We start from the raw sequence: 17,377 nt of genomic DNA, 5'->3' as shown, positions 1-17,377 counted from the left end.
CATAGCCAAGCTAAGCCACTGCCAATTTTTTTGTGTCTGTCTTGGTCTTTGAAGTGAAATTCACGCTGTTTCTGACGACAGCAAGAAGAGAAATGTTTTTGAAGTGGTAACTTCATTACTGAAGGTAACGGGTTGAGATCGCCGTGTACCTGCCATGACCTTCAAGGCTCAGCCAAGGCCAAGCCTTCAGTTTAAAGTTTGGAGAACCAGTGAATGTTCAATCGTACGACCAATTGTCAAGCCATTGCAAAGGTTGAGATCAAGGCAAAAGGTGAAGGTCAAAGGCTAAGGTCATCACGGTCGTCAAGATCAGCCAAAATCGGGTCACGTGATCGAGTCTTGACTCAGCAACGAGCCGAAACATGGCATTTACGTGACAGGGCACGACGCCGCCCCCTCTTTAAGCCGAGTACATAACAGGAGGAACGCCGGCATGCCTAGGTACGAAGTCGACATGCGCTGTTCACGTGCTAGGCCGTGACGTGATGGTCTCCTTAACCGAGTACATAACGGGAGGAGCGACGGCGCGTCTAGCAACAAAGTCGACATGCAGTGTTCACATGGTAGGCCATGACATAACGACCTCCCTAACCAAGTACATAATGGGAGGAGCGCCGGAGCGCCTAGCAACGAAGTCGACATGCGGTGTTCGCGTGCTAGGCCATGACATCACGGCCTCCTTAACCGAGTACATAACGGGAGGAGCGCCGGCGCGCCTAGCAACGAAGACGACATGCGGTGTTCACGTGCTAGGCCATGACATCACGGCCTCCTTAACCGAGTACATAACGGGAGGAGCGCCGGCGCGCCTAGCAACGAAGACGACATGCGGTGTTCACGTGCTAGGCCATGACATCACGGCCTCCTTAACCGAGTACATAACGGGAGGAGCGCCGGTGCGCCTAGCAACGAAGTCGACATGCGGTGTTCACATGCTAGGCCATGACATCACGGCCTCCTAAACCATGTACTATCGGAGACAAAAGTGGTATACTCCAAGCAGCGGGAGCCGGAGCAACGAAAACTGCATCATAACACCGTCTACAGGCGGCATGTGGGATCGAGACTGCCAGTGGGAGCCCTTTATTACCTGCAGGCATTCCGCTTGACTCGTTTCAATGTTTTGTATTTCAGCTCGTCAATATTCCGTGCTGCACCGCAGCAGTAGCAATAAAGACGACACAAAATGAAGAGGGCCATCAGACTGCTACTGCTTCGGCGCCGCTCGGCATTTTGGCTAGCTGAAGCACGAAACATTCAAAGGAGTCAAGCGAAATGCCTGCAGATAATAAAGAGCTTCCACTGGCTGTCTCGATCGGAAACGCCGCCTGTAGATGGCGTTACGATGCAGTTTTCCCAGAACACCTCATCCTAAAATGCGATGGTATCCATCCCGACGTCGATGCAGGCATAGTCACTCTTCCTGGGGCCTACGTGTTAAGAGATAACAATAGCCATGTAAATAAATCTGCGGTGGAAATTAGCAAAAAGCAATTGGAGGAATGGTGGCACAAAAACAGAGAAATGACAAGTTTTAAAGTGTAGGAAGACGTTTTTTTTTAAAGAAAATGGCGAATTGTATGAACAACTTACAGCAGAGTAAACAAAAATAAAGGAAAAAAACTGAGCATCGTGGCAACAACCACTGCCCCGTTTCAAAGGGGACGCTCCTACCTTCCATCCATCCATCCATCCCCACAGTGGAAAGTAGCGATGCTGATTTATCCAAAGCATTGGGGTTTAAGGACAGTGAAGAGAAAGCAGATTTTAAGCGGGTAGAAGTAACCAAGCAAAGGTTATCTTATTGGTGGCTAAAATCAAGACAAGAAGTCAACATGCGGTGTTCACGTGCTAGGCCATGACATCATGGCCTCCGTAAGCGATTACATAACGGGAAGAGCACCGGCGCGCCTAGGAACGAAGTCGCCATGCGGTGTTCACGCGCCAGGCCGTGACGTCATGGACTCTTAAATTAACGGTGGCTTAGCTTTGGTTCAACAGAGGGAGAAGCGGTAGCTTCACGATGGTTTAGCCTGGAAAATTCCAAATAAACGACCAAAACATAGCATACCAAGACTTTGCCAGGATAAGCCATCGTGAAGCTACCACTCCTCCCTCAGTTTAACCAAAGATAAACCACCGCCATTTTTTTTTCACACTACTCTGTATTTCAAGCAGTTTACGCTGACGACGCCGGCCGGTGCTTCGATTTACGCAGTTCGTGAAGAGGCGCGCACGCTTCATGGCCTGCCGGCTGTTCTGGCGTGGTTCGTGTCGCTCTTGCTCTTCCTGACAGCGGCAAGGTGAGAAACGTCTAGTTCTTGCCAACCTGCGCTGCATTTCAACCATTTTTGCTCAGCACGCCGGCCGCCCCGAAACGGCGCTTGTAAAAGGCACGCCTACCTCATCCTGCTCGTCTTCAGCCGGTGCACTGTTAGCGAGGGACGCGCCCATGCTATGTTCCTAGTTCGCTTTGCCTAGCGGTTAGTTCTGCATTGTTCCGCGTGAATTTTACGGTACGCGAAGTTTGTTTTTATGGCTCCCAAGAATGCACAATTTATTTCGAGTGATATTTGTTGATGGTCGGGTAAAATATGTGGTCAACTTGAAATAAAAAAATCGGCGTCGAAAACAAGCATACTGGCAGTCACTACGGGCGCATAATTTTCAAGACTGTCGAGAAAAAGGTAACTCATGAAAAGTTCAAAAACTAGAAACTTCTTTTGCATCGAACACTCCGTCATCTGCTCTATTAAAACGAGCATTGCACCCGCCCAGTGACAAAGGTAGTACACTTTTCAAAACGATCGGGGAAAAAGTAAACTCGTAGCACTTTCTAAAAGCTCGAAAACCTGGTGCACCGAAAATTCTTGTGCGCCTATGAATTCATGCAAATTGCACCCACGCATTTATTCACAATACTCAAACACACCGTGAGCGACTGGTTTGGATCCCGTGTTGTAACCGTCACGGTGCCAAACGTTTGTCGAACAAAGCGCACAGTTGGCCGTGGAATGGGATTTGTAGCTTTTGGGGGCAAAGAATAATGTCGGGGAACAGACGAATAGTTGTAAATCGTTGGGAGATATATTGTAATATTGTTTGTGTTGCATAAGTGTTCCGCACGCAAGGTTCGTAAAAGCATGTTTTCCTTGTTCGTGATTTCGCCGCTTTCACACATTTCGCCTGTTCGCAGAGTTGTCGGGTAAGGTTTATCACAATGACACCTGCTCGTAATTTACGGTTTTTAGCAAAGGGTGCATGGTGGTAGCGACAGCCACTGCTGTGAGCAGCGTTGCAGTAACAATGGACACACAAGAAGCGCGGAGCGAGCTTAGCGATGTGCCAAATCGCTACCGCATCGGTTTCGGCTTTATACGCAGCAAAATAGACGCTCATTTCACAAAGCACCTGGTGTCTTTTCTTGATTGCCACTCTTTGACGAAGGTGGTGGCGCAGCTGTGTTTATGGCCAGTCAAAAGCTCCCGGAATGTAATTTTTCATTATTCTGGTCCTAAAGTAAATAGATAACAGGAGACCGTACTGGACAGAAATAATAGTACAATACAGGCTAAGTGGTTCATGGCTGGGCTAGTTGGTTCATGATGCACAGATCACCTGAACCAGCGAAACTGATACAGGACGAAACAAGGAGGCGCACACACAACATCGCTGGACTTACAACTGATAATCACTTGTAAGTCCAGTGATGTTGTGTGTGTGCCTCCTTGTTCTCGTTCTGCATCAGATTCGCTGGTTCCACCGTGCTGAACAAAAATATAGTGCCATGAGGGCACGGCAGGCCCCAGGGCATGCTAGTATTGAAACTGCTCTCGCCTAACCGAAAGCGGAAGTCACCAAGCCGCCTGGTGCGCTACAATAAATGCGCTACAGTGCGCCACAGCCCGATTTAAAGGGTTAAGCCTTATCCGTCTGTATGGGAGTGTTTGCTCTTTACGAATCGCGTTCTCTATGACATGTTACAAGCAGTAGTTGTCAAGTATTTAAGCATATTGGTTGATTCCATCACTGTGTAGAGTGCGTGAAAGTTGATCGAGTTACTCAATGTGGTTGCCGATACTTCGGTGACTGGGCAGACATTAAGGCCAGAGAATTCACCCGCTGATGCCATGAGGATTTCGGATGACAACCGGCAAACAGAAGCTGCCGGCTTGTTTCACTTACGGGTATGAAGCGATAGCTTTAATGGGTTAATTCCCATATATGCGGAAATGTTCCGCCTCAGATTTGTGGTACAGTGGTGCCGCTGTTAAGCGATGCACCACTGCCTCGGCAGGAGCTGTTTCAAACACAGCTGCCTTCATGGTGAGGCTTGTGAGAACCAGGCTGCTCTTCCCGAGAAGGCTTTCGCCACCTGCCACGGTGGGCAGGCTGTGACGACGTCGCACGGTCACGTGACGTTGGTGGTAGATGGTGCATTCCCGCTCACAACACCACCGTGGCTGATGACGCCGGATTTTCAGCAGAAAGGGTGCCTCAGGGCGCTGATTTGTCCTTGAACAGCCCTGATACAGATTGAAGCAAGGCTGAATGGTGGCCAGTTGGTCTGACATGTCGAAGAATAATTTTTACCAGCTGAAAAGACACGAGCGACAAGAGGAGGACCTACACAGGTCAAGGCTGGCCTAACAACTGACATCTTTATTGTGCAAATTGCGTAGAGTAACCGTCACGCATGCGCCAAGCCAAAACAGACAACCAAGGTTTAATCGCTCAAGAAGTCAATCTTTTGTTGTCAGCCCAATCGACAGAGAACTGACGCAAGCATCACCATGTTTATCTATCAGATATACCTCAAGAATTTTGCGTGCCTTTCTTGTTTTTGCGTGGCATCTACTGCAATGCAAGGCAAGATTGCCATCTTCACCACTACGAATTTTGTTCCACAGCCTTTCATTAATAAAATCACAAGTCTGTCCTACATACCACTTTCCACACATCAGCGGGATCTTATATATGACTTCTGTTCTGCACCTGGCATACACTGTCCTATGCTTGGTGTTGCAGTGTTTCTTAATATCATCAGGCATTATTCGTGCGCAGAGACCTTAAAGCTTAACAAGGGCAGAAAAAACCACGTTAACGCCTTGGCACTTGGCGACTTTTATACGTTGTGTGCCACTTTGTGCAGATAAGGTACCACTTGAACTTTCTTCCTTAATTTCTTCCTTGGCCCTGCTATTTAATTCCTTCAACACAGACTCAGCCACTCCTCTCACCATTTCTGTTGGGAAGCCTGCATCAGAAAGGCGATTGGCCTGCGTCATGACACTAGCTACGACAGTGTGCCAGCAGCTTCTTTTTAAAGCATTTTTTTTTAAAAAACAAGCATTAGCAATACTTCGCTTGACTAATTTAGAGTGGTTAAAGTAGTACGGTCAAGAGTCTTTTTTGAGTTCTAGGTGAGTACATCCAGCACACATGGCTTTCTCCTGAAGAGGTTAGTAGCAAGTCTTAAAAACGAATTGAGTTGTGTGTGGCTAGTTCATGAGTGGATTTTAAATGGGGTGAACACTGCCTAGAGGCACTCATGATGTGCTCTACTACCAGACGGCAGTAGTCGTTAGGTCCACAGTTTAAAAGCACTAAAAAATCATGTAAATATCTTACGATTCGCACAGCACGCGCGTCGTCCAAAACTCTTAAAAGCGAGCGGTCAAACTTAGCGAGGTAAATGCTACAAAGCACTGGCGCTGCACTAGCTCCTATACAAATTCCATTATTTTGGATATAAAAACAGTTATTAAACTTGACAAGAGTCGAGGACAGGTAGAACTCAAGGAGCTCCATAAAATTCTAGCTTTGAATCCCTCAGCAACATTGAAAGGCGAATATATAAGATCCCGCTGACGTGTGGAAAGTGTTATATAGGACAGACTTGTGATTGTATTAATGAAAGGCTGCGGAACAAAATTCGCAGTGGTGAAGATGGCAATCTTGCTTTGTATTGCAGTAGATGCCACGGAAAAACAAGAAAGGCACGCAAAATTCTTGAGGCCTATCTGATATAAACATGGTGATGCTTACGTCAGTTCCCCGTTGATTGGGCTGACAACAAAAGAGATTGACTTCTAGGTTGTCTGTTTTGGCTTGGCGCATGCGTGACGGTTACTCTACGCAATGTGCACAATAAAGATGTCAGTTGTTAAAGCCTTAACCTGCGTACGTCCTCCTCTTGTCACTCGTGTCTTTTCAGCTGGTAAAAATTATTCTTCCACACGATACAGAATAGCCACGCTGGACGAGGTTCCAGCCTTAAAGGGTGCCGGGTTCGGTCTCTGACGACTGCCTGTTCGTAGCCAGCAGCTCAAAGTACCCGCCACAGCGTTACAGGTCTGACAGGCAGCTTCGTCAATTGCTTCACAGCCAGCGGGCACACAGGGCACGGGGTTAACGGGTTTATCCACACAGGAGGTGATGGCCAATTGTTACAGCAGGGTCAGAAAATCTTGTTCTGGTGAGGGAGTGCGTTGTTGACTACAGGCGCCGATATCAGGCCGCACCATAGGCCTGGTTACTTTTTTTATCCGGTAGAAAACAGCGTGGCCTCGTGATTCGAACCGCGGTCCACTTGCATGTGAGGCGGATACTACGCCACCGCTACGCCACGCGGAAATCTAGGAGTGCCCTCACGCAAAAGGCGCTTACCAAATATCCAGTGTGGTCTCTCTGACGCCCACCAGGAAGTAGTGGCAGTTCTCCTGCATACGGAAAAACGTTATACAGCGCAAGCCATAAAAACAAAGAAGACGGCGCCGTTAGTAACGAGCTTGCACCGTCGAGTTATGTCGCTGTTCCTCACTCAATTTGACATTTGTCACAGACAACGACAGCCCGAGAAAATATGGCAGTGGGAAGAATAATGGTCATTATATTTCATGACGGAAATGAATAGAGGAGAAAAAGCACAGAACAAGTGTTCATTTTTTTTTAACTCACTGGCTGTTTGGTCGGAGTGCACAGAACATACATTTTTTTTAACTGATACAGTTGCGCACCAATTCCTTTTGAGGCAGAAAAAGCTTGGACTAATTCAAGAACTCCAAGGGTGCTAGTAGTAGTAATTTTAATTAAAATAATAATAAAAAGGAAGGAAAAGATTTTTCTAGCCTGGGCATCTGCCATCGATACTGAAGCCCCTGAGCTGGGGCAGCGGAAATAAAGGATAGCAGAGGTGAGAGGACAGGAAGAGAGGATAGGGGGAGAAGTAACATGTACAAACTATTTACACAATAAGAAATGTGTCCAGGTTGTGCGCGTGATTAGTTCATGTTGGAGGAATGAAAATGCGCGCATAGCACTGCGTTGACTTCAACTGGAGTGGGGCGTCCAGTTATTAATCGTTCAAGGTAGAACTCGCGGAGTGTTCAGTCACTGCGTGTAACTACCTGGCGGAGAACAGACGGGACGTCAAGCCCGTCTGTTCTCCGCCAGGTAGTTACACGCAGTGACCAAGGATCATATTTGAAAGAGCGAGGACACATTAAGGAGACACCGCGGTGTCCCCCTTACTGCATGCCCGTCCTTGCGCTGCTTCAGATATTATCAGTAACCAGCAAGCCCTAGTCACAACACTTGAACACTTGTCACGGGGATCTTGAAACCTACATTGGTGGTAGTGGCAGCGACGAGTGAACAGCGCCTCAAGCCACGTTCACTGTATCTTGCAGATCGCCGCAACACTGCTTCCTCGGGAATGTGAGCATCACTGGCTTTCAAGATCAATGGCTATCATCCTGGATGCTGTCTTTTAACGCCGCCAACACGGAGCGCTGACGTCGACGGTGGAAGCTACAAAACCAGCAGAACCGGACTGGCCGATCACATTGGCGGTAGTGGCAGCGACGAGCGAACAGCGCCTCAAGCCACGTTCACTGTATCTTACAGGTTAGTGGAAGCCAAACCAAATTCCTGTTTTCTACATGTAAATTTCTACCGCTGCTGCTGCCGCCAAAGTGTGATAGCCTGTGACCATGTCTCCAAATTCGCGGTGTTCTGTGTTGCAAGGATTTTACTGTGTCAGATAGTACTATCGAGTGCAGTGATTGTGGTTGTGTTTATCACATTGGAAAATGCGCAGGAATTGCTGACGCCACGCTTAAAGCTAAGGGGGACGAGTATCGTAAGGCATGGCGCTGCACAGTTTGCAGGGCTCGAAAACACGAGCACCGGTTGTGCAACGCACACGAGATGTTAGCCTCCCTGGTGAAACTGACACGGACCTAAAGATCTGGACGAAAGTGATCAGTGATAAGCTGGATCAGCTGCTGCCTCTTAAAGAAACAATTGACGATATTGAAGATGCATTGCAGCTGTTAAGCGACCAGTATGACGATTTGGTTTCCCGCACTGAGCGAAACGAGCGCGAAGTAAAAGAGTTGAAAAAGAGGGTGGAAAAGGTCGAGGCACAAGACGATGAAGTCGCCCTGCTAAAGAATGAACTAGATAACCTTGAATGGAGGAACCGCCGCCTCAACCTTGAATTCCATGGCATCCAAGAGACTAAGGACGAAAATCTTCTTGATAAGATAAATGCACTGACTGCTAAGAACGAACTTCCAGAGCTCTTGCAAAGCAACGTTGTGGCAATTCACCGCCTGCCAGCAAAGAAAGATAAAACGCCAGGTATCATTTGTCGCTTCGCAAGGCAGGCTGGAAGGGATGCGTGGTGGCAAAACAGAAAGAAACTGCAAGAAACGGACAATACCTTCATACTGGAAAACCTGACGAAAAGAACCTGTGCGCTACTGTTTGAAGTTAAGAACTGGGCAAAGGTAAATAAGTACAAGTACGTGTGGCATAGCAACGGAAGAATCCTGGTGCGAAAGGCTGATGGGCAGAAGGAGGTACTGGTTGCTAGCGCTAACGACCTAGATAAGCTCGCCTAGAAGAGGCTAAGCGTACAGCTAAGAAAATGGCGTCCTACGTTTTGCCGCACGGAAACATATAGGAAAACCGTTTCTTCAATCATTCAAATGCTTTCATCTGAACGTAAGATCAATAAAGAATAAGAGACTAGGTCTGGAACTACTTTTCGAGGACCTGAATGAGTCACTAGATTCTGTAACGTTAACCGAGACATGGTCAACTGATGATGTTTACCGACTTGCTGGGTATGATGCTTACTATTTAAATCGCTCCGCTGAACGGGGTGGAGGGGTGTGCATTTTGGTCAAGAAAATATTTGAATGTGAGCTGCTTGAAGAATTTTCTACGCTTACGCAAGATTATGAAGTTGTATCCGTTCGCGTGCAAAACGACGTATTGGTCGTCTGTTATCGGCCACCAAATAAAAAAATGGCACTTTTTTTTTACTATTTAGACACATTGTTCTCGTTCATTAATATGAACCACCTGAATGTTATATTCGTTGGTGACATTAATATCAATATGTTGAACGCTTCTTTGCAAACTAACCTTGCTGTCTTGTTGAACACTCATGGTGTTAGGAACACAATCAATATTCCAACGAGAGTGACAGCATGTTCATCTTCCTTGATGGATGTGTTTCTTACCAGTATTGATGCAAGCAGGATTAACGCAGGTGTGCTAGCCTCAGATCTTAGCGATCATTTACCTATATTCTTATGTGCCAAAGGTCAGTTAAACAACAGAAAAATGCGGCATACATATTTTGTTCAACACATAACACAGCGAAAAATAACACTGTTCTATGACAAAATTGCGCAGACTTTGCGGGATCCAATCCTTTTCAGCAAAAATGTAAACATTGCATATGATATTTTTCTGGAAATATTCAAGCCAATTTATGAGCAGAGTTTTCCTCTAGTCGCAGTAAAAAAGGGTAGAAAAATTCGAAAACCATGGGTTAGTGCAGGGCTTTCGGTGAGAATTAGAGAAAAAAATAAGTTATATCACCAGTTTATCCAGAGCAAAGATAAAAAAGTACTGCTAGAGTTTAAAGCCTATCGTAATTGCTTAAAGATATAAAGAAAGCGAGACGTGAATATTTAGACAGCATATTTTGCCCTGCAGCAGGTCGGATGGACATAACTTGGCGCAGGCTTAACTCGATGCTAAACAACAAAATAGCACCTGATAAAGCCTGTAAAATAAAAGTAAATGACACAGAGCTCACCGGAAAACCTCTTGCAGATGCTTTCAATAAATATTTTACAAACGTCAACAGAACCGCGAGTTTTAATGAGCTTCCAAATTTTCCCGCGCAATTCAAGTTCGATGTTTCTGACTCCAGTCAATGAAACAGAGATTACAAATATAATTTTAAACCTAAGAAATAGTGGTGCCAAAGACGATGAGGGTTTTCAAATAAAACCAATAAAATTCGTTGCCCACCTTCTTGCTCCATGTCTAGTGCATATATTTAATCTATGTTTTGAGCAGGCCATATTTCCGCATAGAATGCAGGTTGCTCAAGTAAGTGTATTGTATAAAAAGGGTGACAAGAGTGATATAGAAAATTACCGTCCCATATCAATATTTCCCATCTTTTCCAAAGCTTTAGAAAAGGCCATTTTATAATGAATGACAACTTTTGAAGGAAAACATTAGCTGCTAGCCAACTCGCAGTTCAGTTTTCGCAAAGGATTCAGTGCAGAACTTGCACTTGTGACCCAAAAGGAACACATCTTTAGCAGGCTGGAAGAAGGAAAGCTAGTTTTGGGCTTGTATGTCGACTTCTCTAAAGCTTTCGACACTATCAATCATGCTGTGCTGATAAGGAAGCTGGAACATTACGGCTTTCGTGGAAAGGCCAGTGCCCTTATCGATTCTTACTTAAAACACCGTACCCAAACAGTAGCCATAGATGATTCTTTGTCCGACCCACTTCAAGTTTTCTACGGCGTACAACAAGGGAGTATTCTGGGCCCCTTTCTTTTTAATTTGTATGTGAACGAGGTGTACAACATAGCCCCATCCACTGTATTTATAAACTATGCAGATGACACAAGTATATTTTTTACAGGAGAATCAATCAATCAGATAATAGCTGCAGCCAATGTAGCGCTAATGAAGCTTGATGAATGGACACAAAAAAATAGCCTGAGGATAAACGGTGATGAAACAAAAGCGGTTCTATTTTGCTCAACAGATCTGGGCTTCCCACTCTTGAATCCCGTCGCAAGCAGCACCGACTAAAAATGTTGTTCAATATCATACATAATAAAACAAAACTGAATTTTCAGAGTTACATGCAATACAACACAACACGCCCCACCCGTAACAAACACGAAAAGACTATCTTGATGCCACGATGCCGAACAAAAGCATATTCTTGTTCCTTCTTTCCACGCACCATTTCCGAATGGAACAGACTGCCAAGCGATATCACCAACCTGGTATCTTCAGAATCCTTCTTTTCTGCTGTTTCGGCTCATGTATCGCAGTAGCGTGTCTAGTACACAGTGTATTTCGGTTTCCTTGTTTTTATTCTGTTCACTTAGTCTGTTTGACGTCGGATGATTTGCCTGTACTTTTTTTTGCTTCCCGTTGCTCTTATTGAATTTTGTCCTCGTACTGTAATCGCCCTTTGTCGCTGTTATTTTTGTTGTTACCACTTCGTAATTTTTTTCCTTTGTGCACTCCTGCTTTGACCGCCAAAGGGCAGTCGGCAGTATTTATGAAATAAATAAATAAATAAATAGTAGAAACAAAAACATTGATACACAAAATAAAATTTTACTACGCTCAACTGTCATAGAGATTGTGCCTAGCTTTAAGACTTCGGGCGTCATTTTTCAAGACACAATGTCATGGGAAGTGCGCGTCGATTCCATTGCAAAAAAGTTGTCACAAATAGTCGGTATAGTTTCTCAAAATCGTCATGTACTCCCTCGCCACATTTTAATGTTAATTTACAATAGCCTTTTCTCTTCCAGACTGAACTATTGTCATTTGGTATGGGCATCAACTACTAAATCCAACATTGAAAGGTTGGTCATTTTGCAAAAAAAGTTTTTACGAGCTGTAGAAAATGTTCCAGTGCACTCTCAAATGCGTGCGTTAATCACAAAGTATAATGTTATTCCAGCTACAAACTATTATGAATACCGGCTTAGCAAACTCTTGAAACAAGATGCTAAATATAATAATGGTTTTATTCAGGAAATAGCTAAACTACAAAGAAATCTAGAGACCTACAATACACGCCATTTCGAGCAATGGAAGGTTAAAACAAGCAGAACATACGGCCTTCAAATGCTGCAGAACAAACTTCCAAGGATACTGAACAGTTTAGAAGCTCGAAATATACAAATTGAAAAAATTACGTTCAAGACATTGAGCAAGTTTCTCAATTTTTTTTGTTTTTTTGTTTTTTTTTTTATGAGAAATGTAGTTGTATTTAATGCCACTTTTCAGTTTATGTATGCACCTCGTATTCTTTCATGCACTTGTGACATTCCTTGTGTGCTACGAGGTACATTCCTTGTGTGTGCATCGAGTTGGGGCTTAAGGCCGCCCCTCTTTTCCAGCTGCATACCTTTGCAGAAAGCAGGACGCCGGCACACGCGGAAACCGAGAGCCCCCGAGTACATACGGGGAACGAAAATTGTCGCTTGACGCACGGACCCCCTCCCCCCCCCCCCCCCCCCCTTTGTCGTGTGGGCTATCGCCGGGAAGGCACCCACAGCTTCCCGCCGTGCCTCGTGAACAAAAGCGCATTCCCAGGAGGGCCGTGACGGACACCTGTCATGGCGGACAGGCAAGACTCGCCAAGAATGTGGGAAGACAGGGGCGACCCTTAATCTGGTTTCCCGGAGCGACAGACGAACCCCTTCATGCTTATTAGCTGTGTCCCGCCGTCGGTAGCCCGGCAGCATCGTGGGCCCTTTCGCCCCCTCCTCTGTTGCTGACGGGCGACGCGGACCGATGGTGGGTGGCGGTATGCATGCATGGGGCAAGGATTAGCTCCGAAGGGAGAGCCTGTGGATACTCTCACTTGAGAGAGAGTTGTGGCGTTTTTGTTTATTTAGTTTGTGTTGTTAACAAGACTCTGGGTTCGAGGCTAAGCCCAACCCAAGGGGTTGTCCCCATCTCGCATGTTATTTTTGATTGGAGAATTGATGCTTTGGGCGGGCCACTGAAAATGACAGCCCTTAGTCCTTTGTTAATCAAGTGCTTAAAACCGCATGTAAACGGATGCAGTCCAGTCTGAGCTGGGGCTCCATGCTTAGCATGTAATGTGATGCTACTTAGGCACTAACCTGCCCGGTCGATGAGTAAAGTAGTGCAAAGTTTGTTCTTTTGTAAATTCAGTTCTGCTTTTTCCAGTTTAACTCTCTGTATATGTATGTTGTAAAATTATGCTCTGCTGTCATCATCTACAAGCTCGCCTCCTGTTCATCTTCCAAGCCGAACGACACTAGAGGAAGGGTTTGTGAACCATCCTCGAAGAAACGGACGACTACTGAAATTCTACTGCATACACGCTCAGGACGACATCGTTCGCCAAGAAGGCCTTCAGCGCCGAAGCCCGACGGCGTGCAGCTTCTGCCAGCAACCGCTCGAGCCCAACTCCGGAGCCACTCCATCGCCCCCATGAAGTCGTCGGCACGTAAGCTCGGACGCCCCAGCCTCTGATGTATAATCTTAATCATGTGTAATTATTGAATATACCTCTTTGTTTAAACTGAGCCATACGGTGTCTCTTTGCCTCTCCGTCCCGTGTGGACCTGCGCATTATGGGGGTCATCACACTGGTGCCAGAAGTGGGGTCTCAAAAGCAAATGTCCTCTGAATGCTGTGACATTCATGACTTCAAAATTGTAATCAAAAGGGAATCACGGGACTGATTGTGGGACTTTTACCCCCATTTGAGAGGCTTGAGGCACTGGAGGGCTTGAAAAAAAAAAAAAAATGACTGTATCTGAGGGAGCTCCCACTCCACAGCCGTCGCTCGGAGCAAGCATGCTGGCATTAGGAAGCATCATTCCGACGTTTACGGGAGATAAGACAGGGGTTCCAATCTGCGATTTCTTTTCCATGCTAGAAGAGATTGGGAAAATGGGGGGATGGTCCGATGCTCAAATGCTGGGAATGGCGAGGTGTAAGATGGCAGGAGCTGCTCATAATTTTGCATGGCGAGACGAAAAAGTAAAATCCACAAAATCATTTGCGGAATTTAAGAAGCTCGCGTTTGAGCATTTCGACACTGAACCACGTCACGTGCGGGTACAGAGGTTCCGTGACGCCGGACAGATGGTAGGGGAGGACGTGCGAACATTTGCGTCGCGGCTTCAGCGCCTAGCACGCGATACGTTAAGCAGGGAGGAGGAAGGAGACCAGCTAAGGAAGAAATACGCGGAGGATCTACTTAAAGAGGAAATGACCGCTTTGTTCGTGGCTGGTCTGCAAGACCCCGTGCGCCGGTTCGTGCTCTCGCGCAAGCCGAGCAATTTCGACCAAGCCGTGGAGGCCGCATTGGATGAGGAACAAAATGAGGCGTTAACGACAGCCGCAGCGAGAGTACGCGTCATAGAGAGAGCGGTGCTCAACCCTGAGGTTGCTCTCTTGACAGAGCGGTTAGATCGCTTAGAACAGCTGCTATCTCAGCAGGTAGAATGCCAGGTTGAAGCGCGCGCTCAACAGCGCCCATTCGCTGGAAACCGGAGACCGCCACAAAGCTACAGGCGCGGTATGCGAGATTTTGAAGAAATCGTATGCTTCGCTTGCCAGGGTCGCGGACACATCGCCAGGTTCTGCCAAAACGTGCGCCGTGGGGAGCCACAAAGAGAAGCAGGCGAGACACGCCCTAAGCAAGCCTACAGCGGGGCTCCAGATACCGAGACAAAAAACTAGTTAGTCCTCCCCAGCCTGAGGAGCGTGGGGAGGGAGCAGTAGATGATGAGGTGGTGGTAGTTTGTGTGGCCGACGAGGCATGCCCTGTTGTGCGTTGCAAGTTAAATGGTTGTTGTATGGAATTGTTGATAGATACGGGGTCAAAGGTGACATTGCTTAAGGAGAGCAGTTTTAACACGCTTCGAAGGAAGGGGGACCGCGAGGTGTTGGAAGCGTCTGGTGGTATGGCAACCAAATTTGTAGGCATAACGGGGGATCCTCTTGGCATAAGTGGACTCTACCGGTTACACTTCTCTCTCGGCGGAATTGCATTGGAGCACCCCTGCTACGTATGCCCGGACACGGTGTCTCTGCCAAACGGAGTGTCAGGTATATTAGGGCAGGATTTTTTGAGAAAAGGGAAGGTAGTAGTCTCATTCTCTGAGGAAGAGGTTAATGCGGGCGGCTCAAAAGTTCCGTTTTTGAACAGGAGAGGGGCTGAGATTCGCATTACCGATATTGACACCCGTCAAACAGTGGGATCATTGGAGAAGGTATATTCGCGGGTTGCCGTCCGGCTGGTCGAGGAGGCGGTCGTCCTTCCTTGGTCGGAGCACATTTTGTACGCGTTTGTGCCTTCAGATGTAGAGAGCGGCGCCGTGGGAGTGCTTGAGCCGGTCGACTCTCTCAGCAATGGCCTGAAGGCAGCCGCGTGCCTCGTGACAGTTAATGACGCCCACAGAGTGCCCCTACGGGTGGTTAACTGTAGCCAGCAGCCACTGAGCCTTCCCAAGAACAAAACATTGGCTTTCTTCACCTCTGCGATAGAGCAACGTGAGCCCACCGATACGGTACTCGCAACTGTAGAGCATGCTAGTCCTTCGGCTGCTCCAAAGGTGTCGTTCGATCTTTCTCACGTAAAATCCAGGGAGAGGGAGGCTCTGGCTGGTTTGCTGAACGACTACTCGGAGGTATTCGCCGCGTCCAACCTGGATTTGGGCTGCTGTGGCGTTATAAAGCACAGGATAGAAACCGGCACTTCATCGCCCGTTTACCAGTGTGCGTACAGGATTCCTTACTCCCAACGTGAGGAGATGGAGCGGCAGGTGCAGGACCTGATTGATCGCGGCATTGTCGAACACTCAAAGTCACCCTGGGGAGCACCAGCACTATTGGTGGAAAAGCCAGATGGCTCGTATCGATTGGTAGTGGACTACCGCAAACTAAATGCCGTAACTCGCATCGATCCATACCCCATCCCCAATATACAGGAGACGCTTTCTCAGCTGGGCTCTGCCAGGTACTTCACGGTAGTGGACATGGCAGCGGGATTCTGGCAGATAGCAATGGATCCGGCAGATGCCGAGAAAACGGCATTCAACACGCCCTCAGGGCACAATGAATGGAAAAGAATGCCGATGGGTCTGGCCAACAGCCCTGCTGTCTGGCAGAGAACCGCTGATGTTATCCTGGCAGGTCTTCTGGGGAGGCTGTGCTTCGTGTATATGGATGACATTATCATATACAGTGACAGTTTTGATAACCATTTGCGCGATATTGAGCAGGTTTTGGTGCGACTAAGAGCAGCGGGTCTCAAGCTGAAGCCCTCTAAGTGCCAATTCCTCAAAAACGAGGTGAAATACCTCGGGCACGTTGTTTCAGCTGACGGCGTGCGACCGGACCCTGAGAAACTAAGGTGTGTCTCGGATTTTCCATCCCCGACTAGCGTCCGCCAGATCCGGCAGTTTCTCGGCCTGATCGGTTACTACCGAAGGCACATAGAGGAGTTCGCCAAGCTCGCTAAGCCGCTCACCGCCTTAACAGCCAAAAATGTCACCTTTCGCTGGGACGAAAACGCAGAGAATGCTTTTGGGGCCCTGAAAAGGAAGCTAATGAGTGCACCGCTGTTGCGCCACCCGGATTTTAGTTTGCCCTTCGTTATGGCCACAGATGCGTCAAAGTTCGCAGTTGGTGCCGTGCTATCTCAGGTTATCGAGGGCAAAGAACATCCCGTTGCTTTTGCTAGCCGACAGCTGAGCCCCACAGAGCAAAAGTACGGAGCTACGGAAAGGGAGTGCCTCGCCGTTGTCTGGGCAGTAAAGCACTTCAGATGCTACCTTTACGGCCGCAAATTCAAGCTAGTCACAGACTGCCATCCTCTGAAATGGGTGATGAGTGTCAGGGACCCTAGCTCGCGACTCGCTAGATGGAATCTACACCTGCAGGAATACTGCTTTGAAGTTGAGCACAAGTCAGGAAAGACACATCTGAATGCTGATGCACTCAGCCGCACAGCTGCCGTGGCAGCTATAGATGAGTTTGTCCCCGTAGTCGACCCCGCCGAATTACGCACAGAGCAGTGCAAAGATCCTGACCTGAAGCGAATAATCGAAAGTTTAGAGGGCGCACCGTCTCACCCCGAACAGCCAGGTTATTTCATTGACAAAGACGGCACCCTGTGTCGGTGCGCGAGGCCAACCAGGAAAGGGAGATTAGAGAAAACCGCTTGGGAGAGAGTCGTCATACCTCGGTCGTGGACAGAAAGGGTTCTTCGCGCGTTTCACGATGCGCCATGCGCCGGTCATTTTGGCGTAGC

General features: G+C 47.4%; 1 protein-coding gene and 1 pseudogene across 1 annotated transcript in view; one reads left to right on the top strand and one right to left on the bottom strand.

Moving 5' to 3' along the window:
* LOC144111361 (WD repeat and HMG-box DNA-binding protein 1-like) overlaps nt 1–17,377 on the bottom strand; it is a 402,955-nt gene that overhangs the window by 219,977 nt on the left and 165,601 nt on the right. Inside the window, exon 6 of the mRNA XM_077644637.1 lies at nt 6,670–6,722. Within this exon, the coding sequence (XP_077500763.1) occupies nt 6,670–6,722 (53 nt within the window). The remainder of the gene's footprint in view (nt 1–6,669; nt 6,723–17,377) is intronic.
* Nucleotides 6,866–8,909, top strand: LOC144110843 (uncharacterized; annotated as a pseudogene).

Source organism: Amblyomma americanum, chromosome 11, assembly GCF_052857255.1.
Source record: "Amblyomma americanum isolate KBUSLIRL-KWMA chromosome 11, ASM5285725v1, whole genome shotgun sequence".
Lineage (NCBI taxonomy): Eukaryota > Metazoa > Arthropoda > Arachnida > Ixodida > Ixodidae > Amblyomma > Amblyomma americanum.
This window is presented reverse-complemented; position numbering and strand designations above follow the sequence as displayed.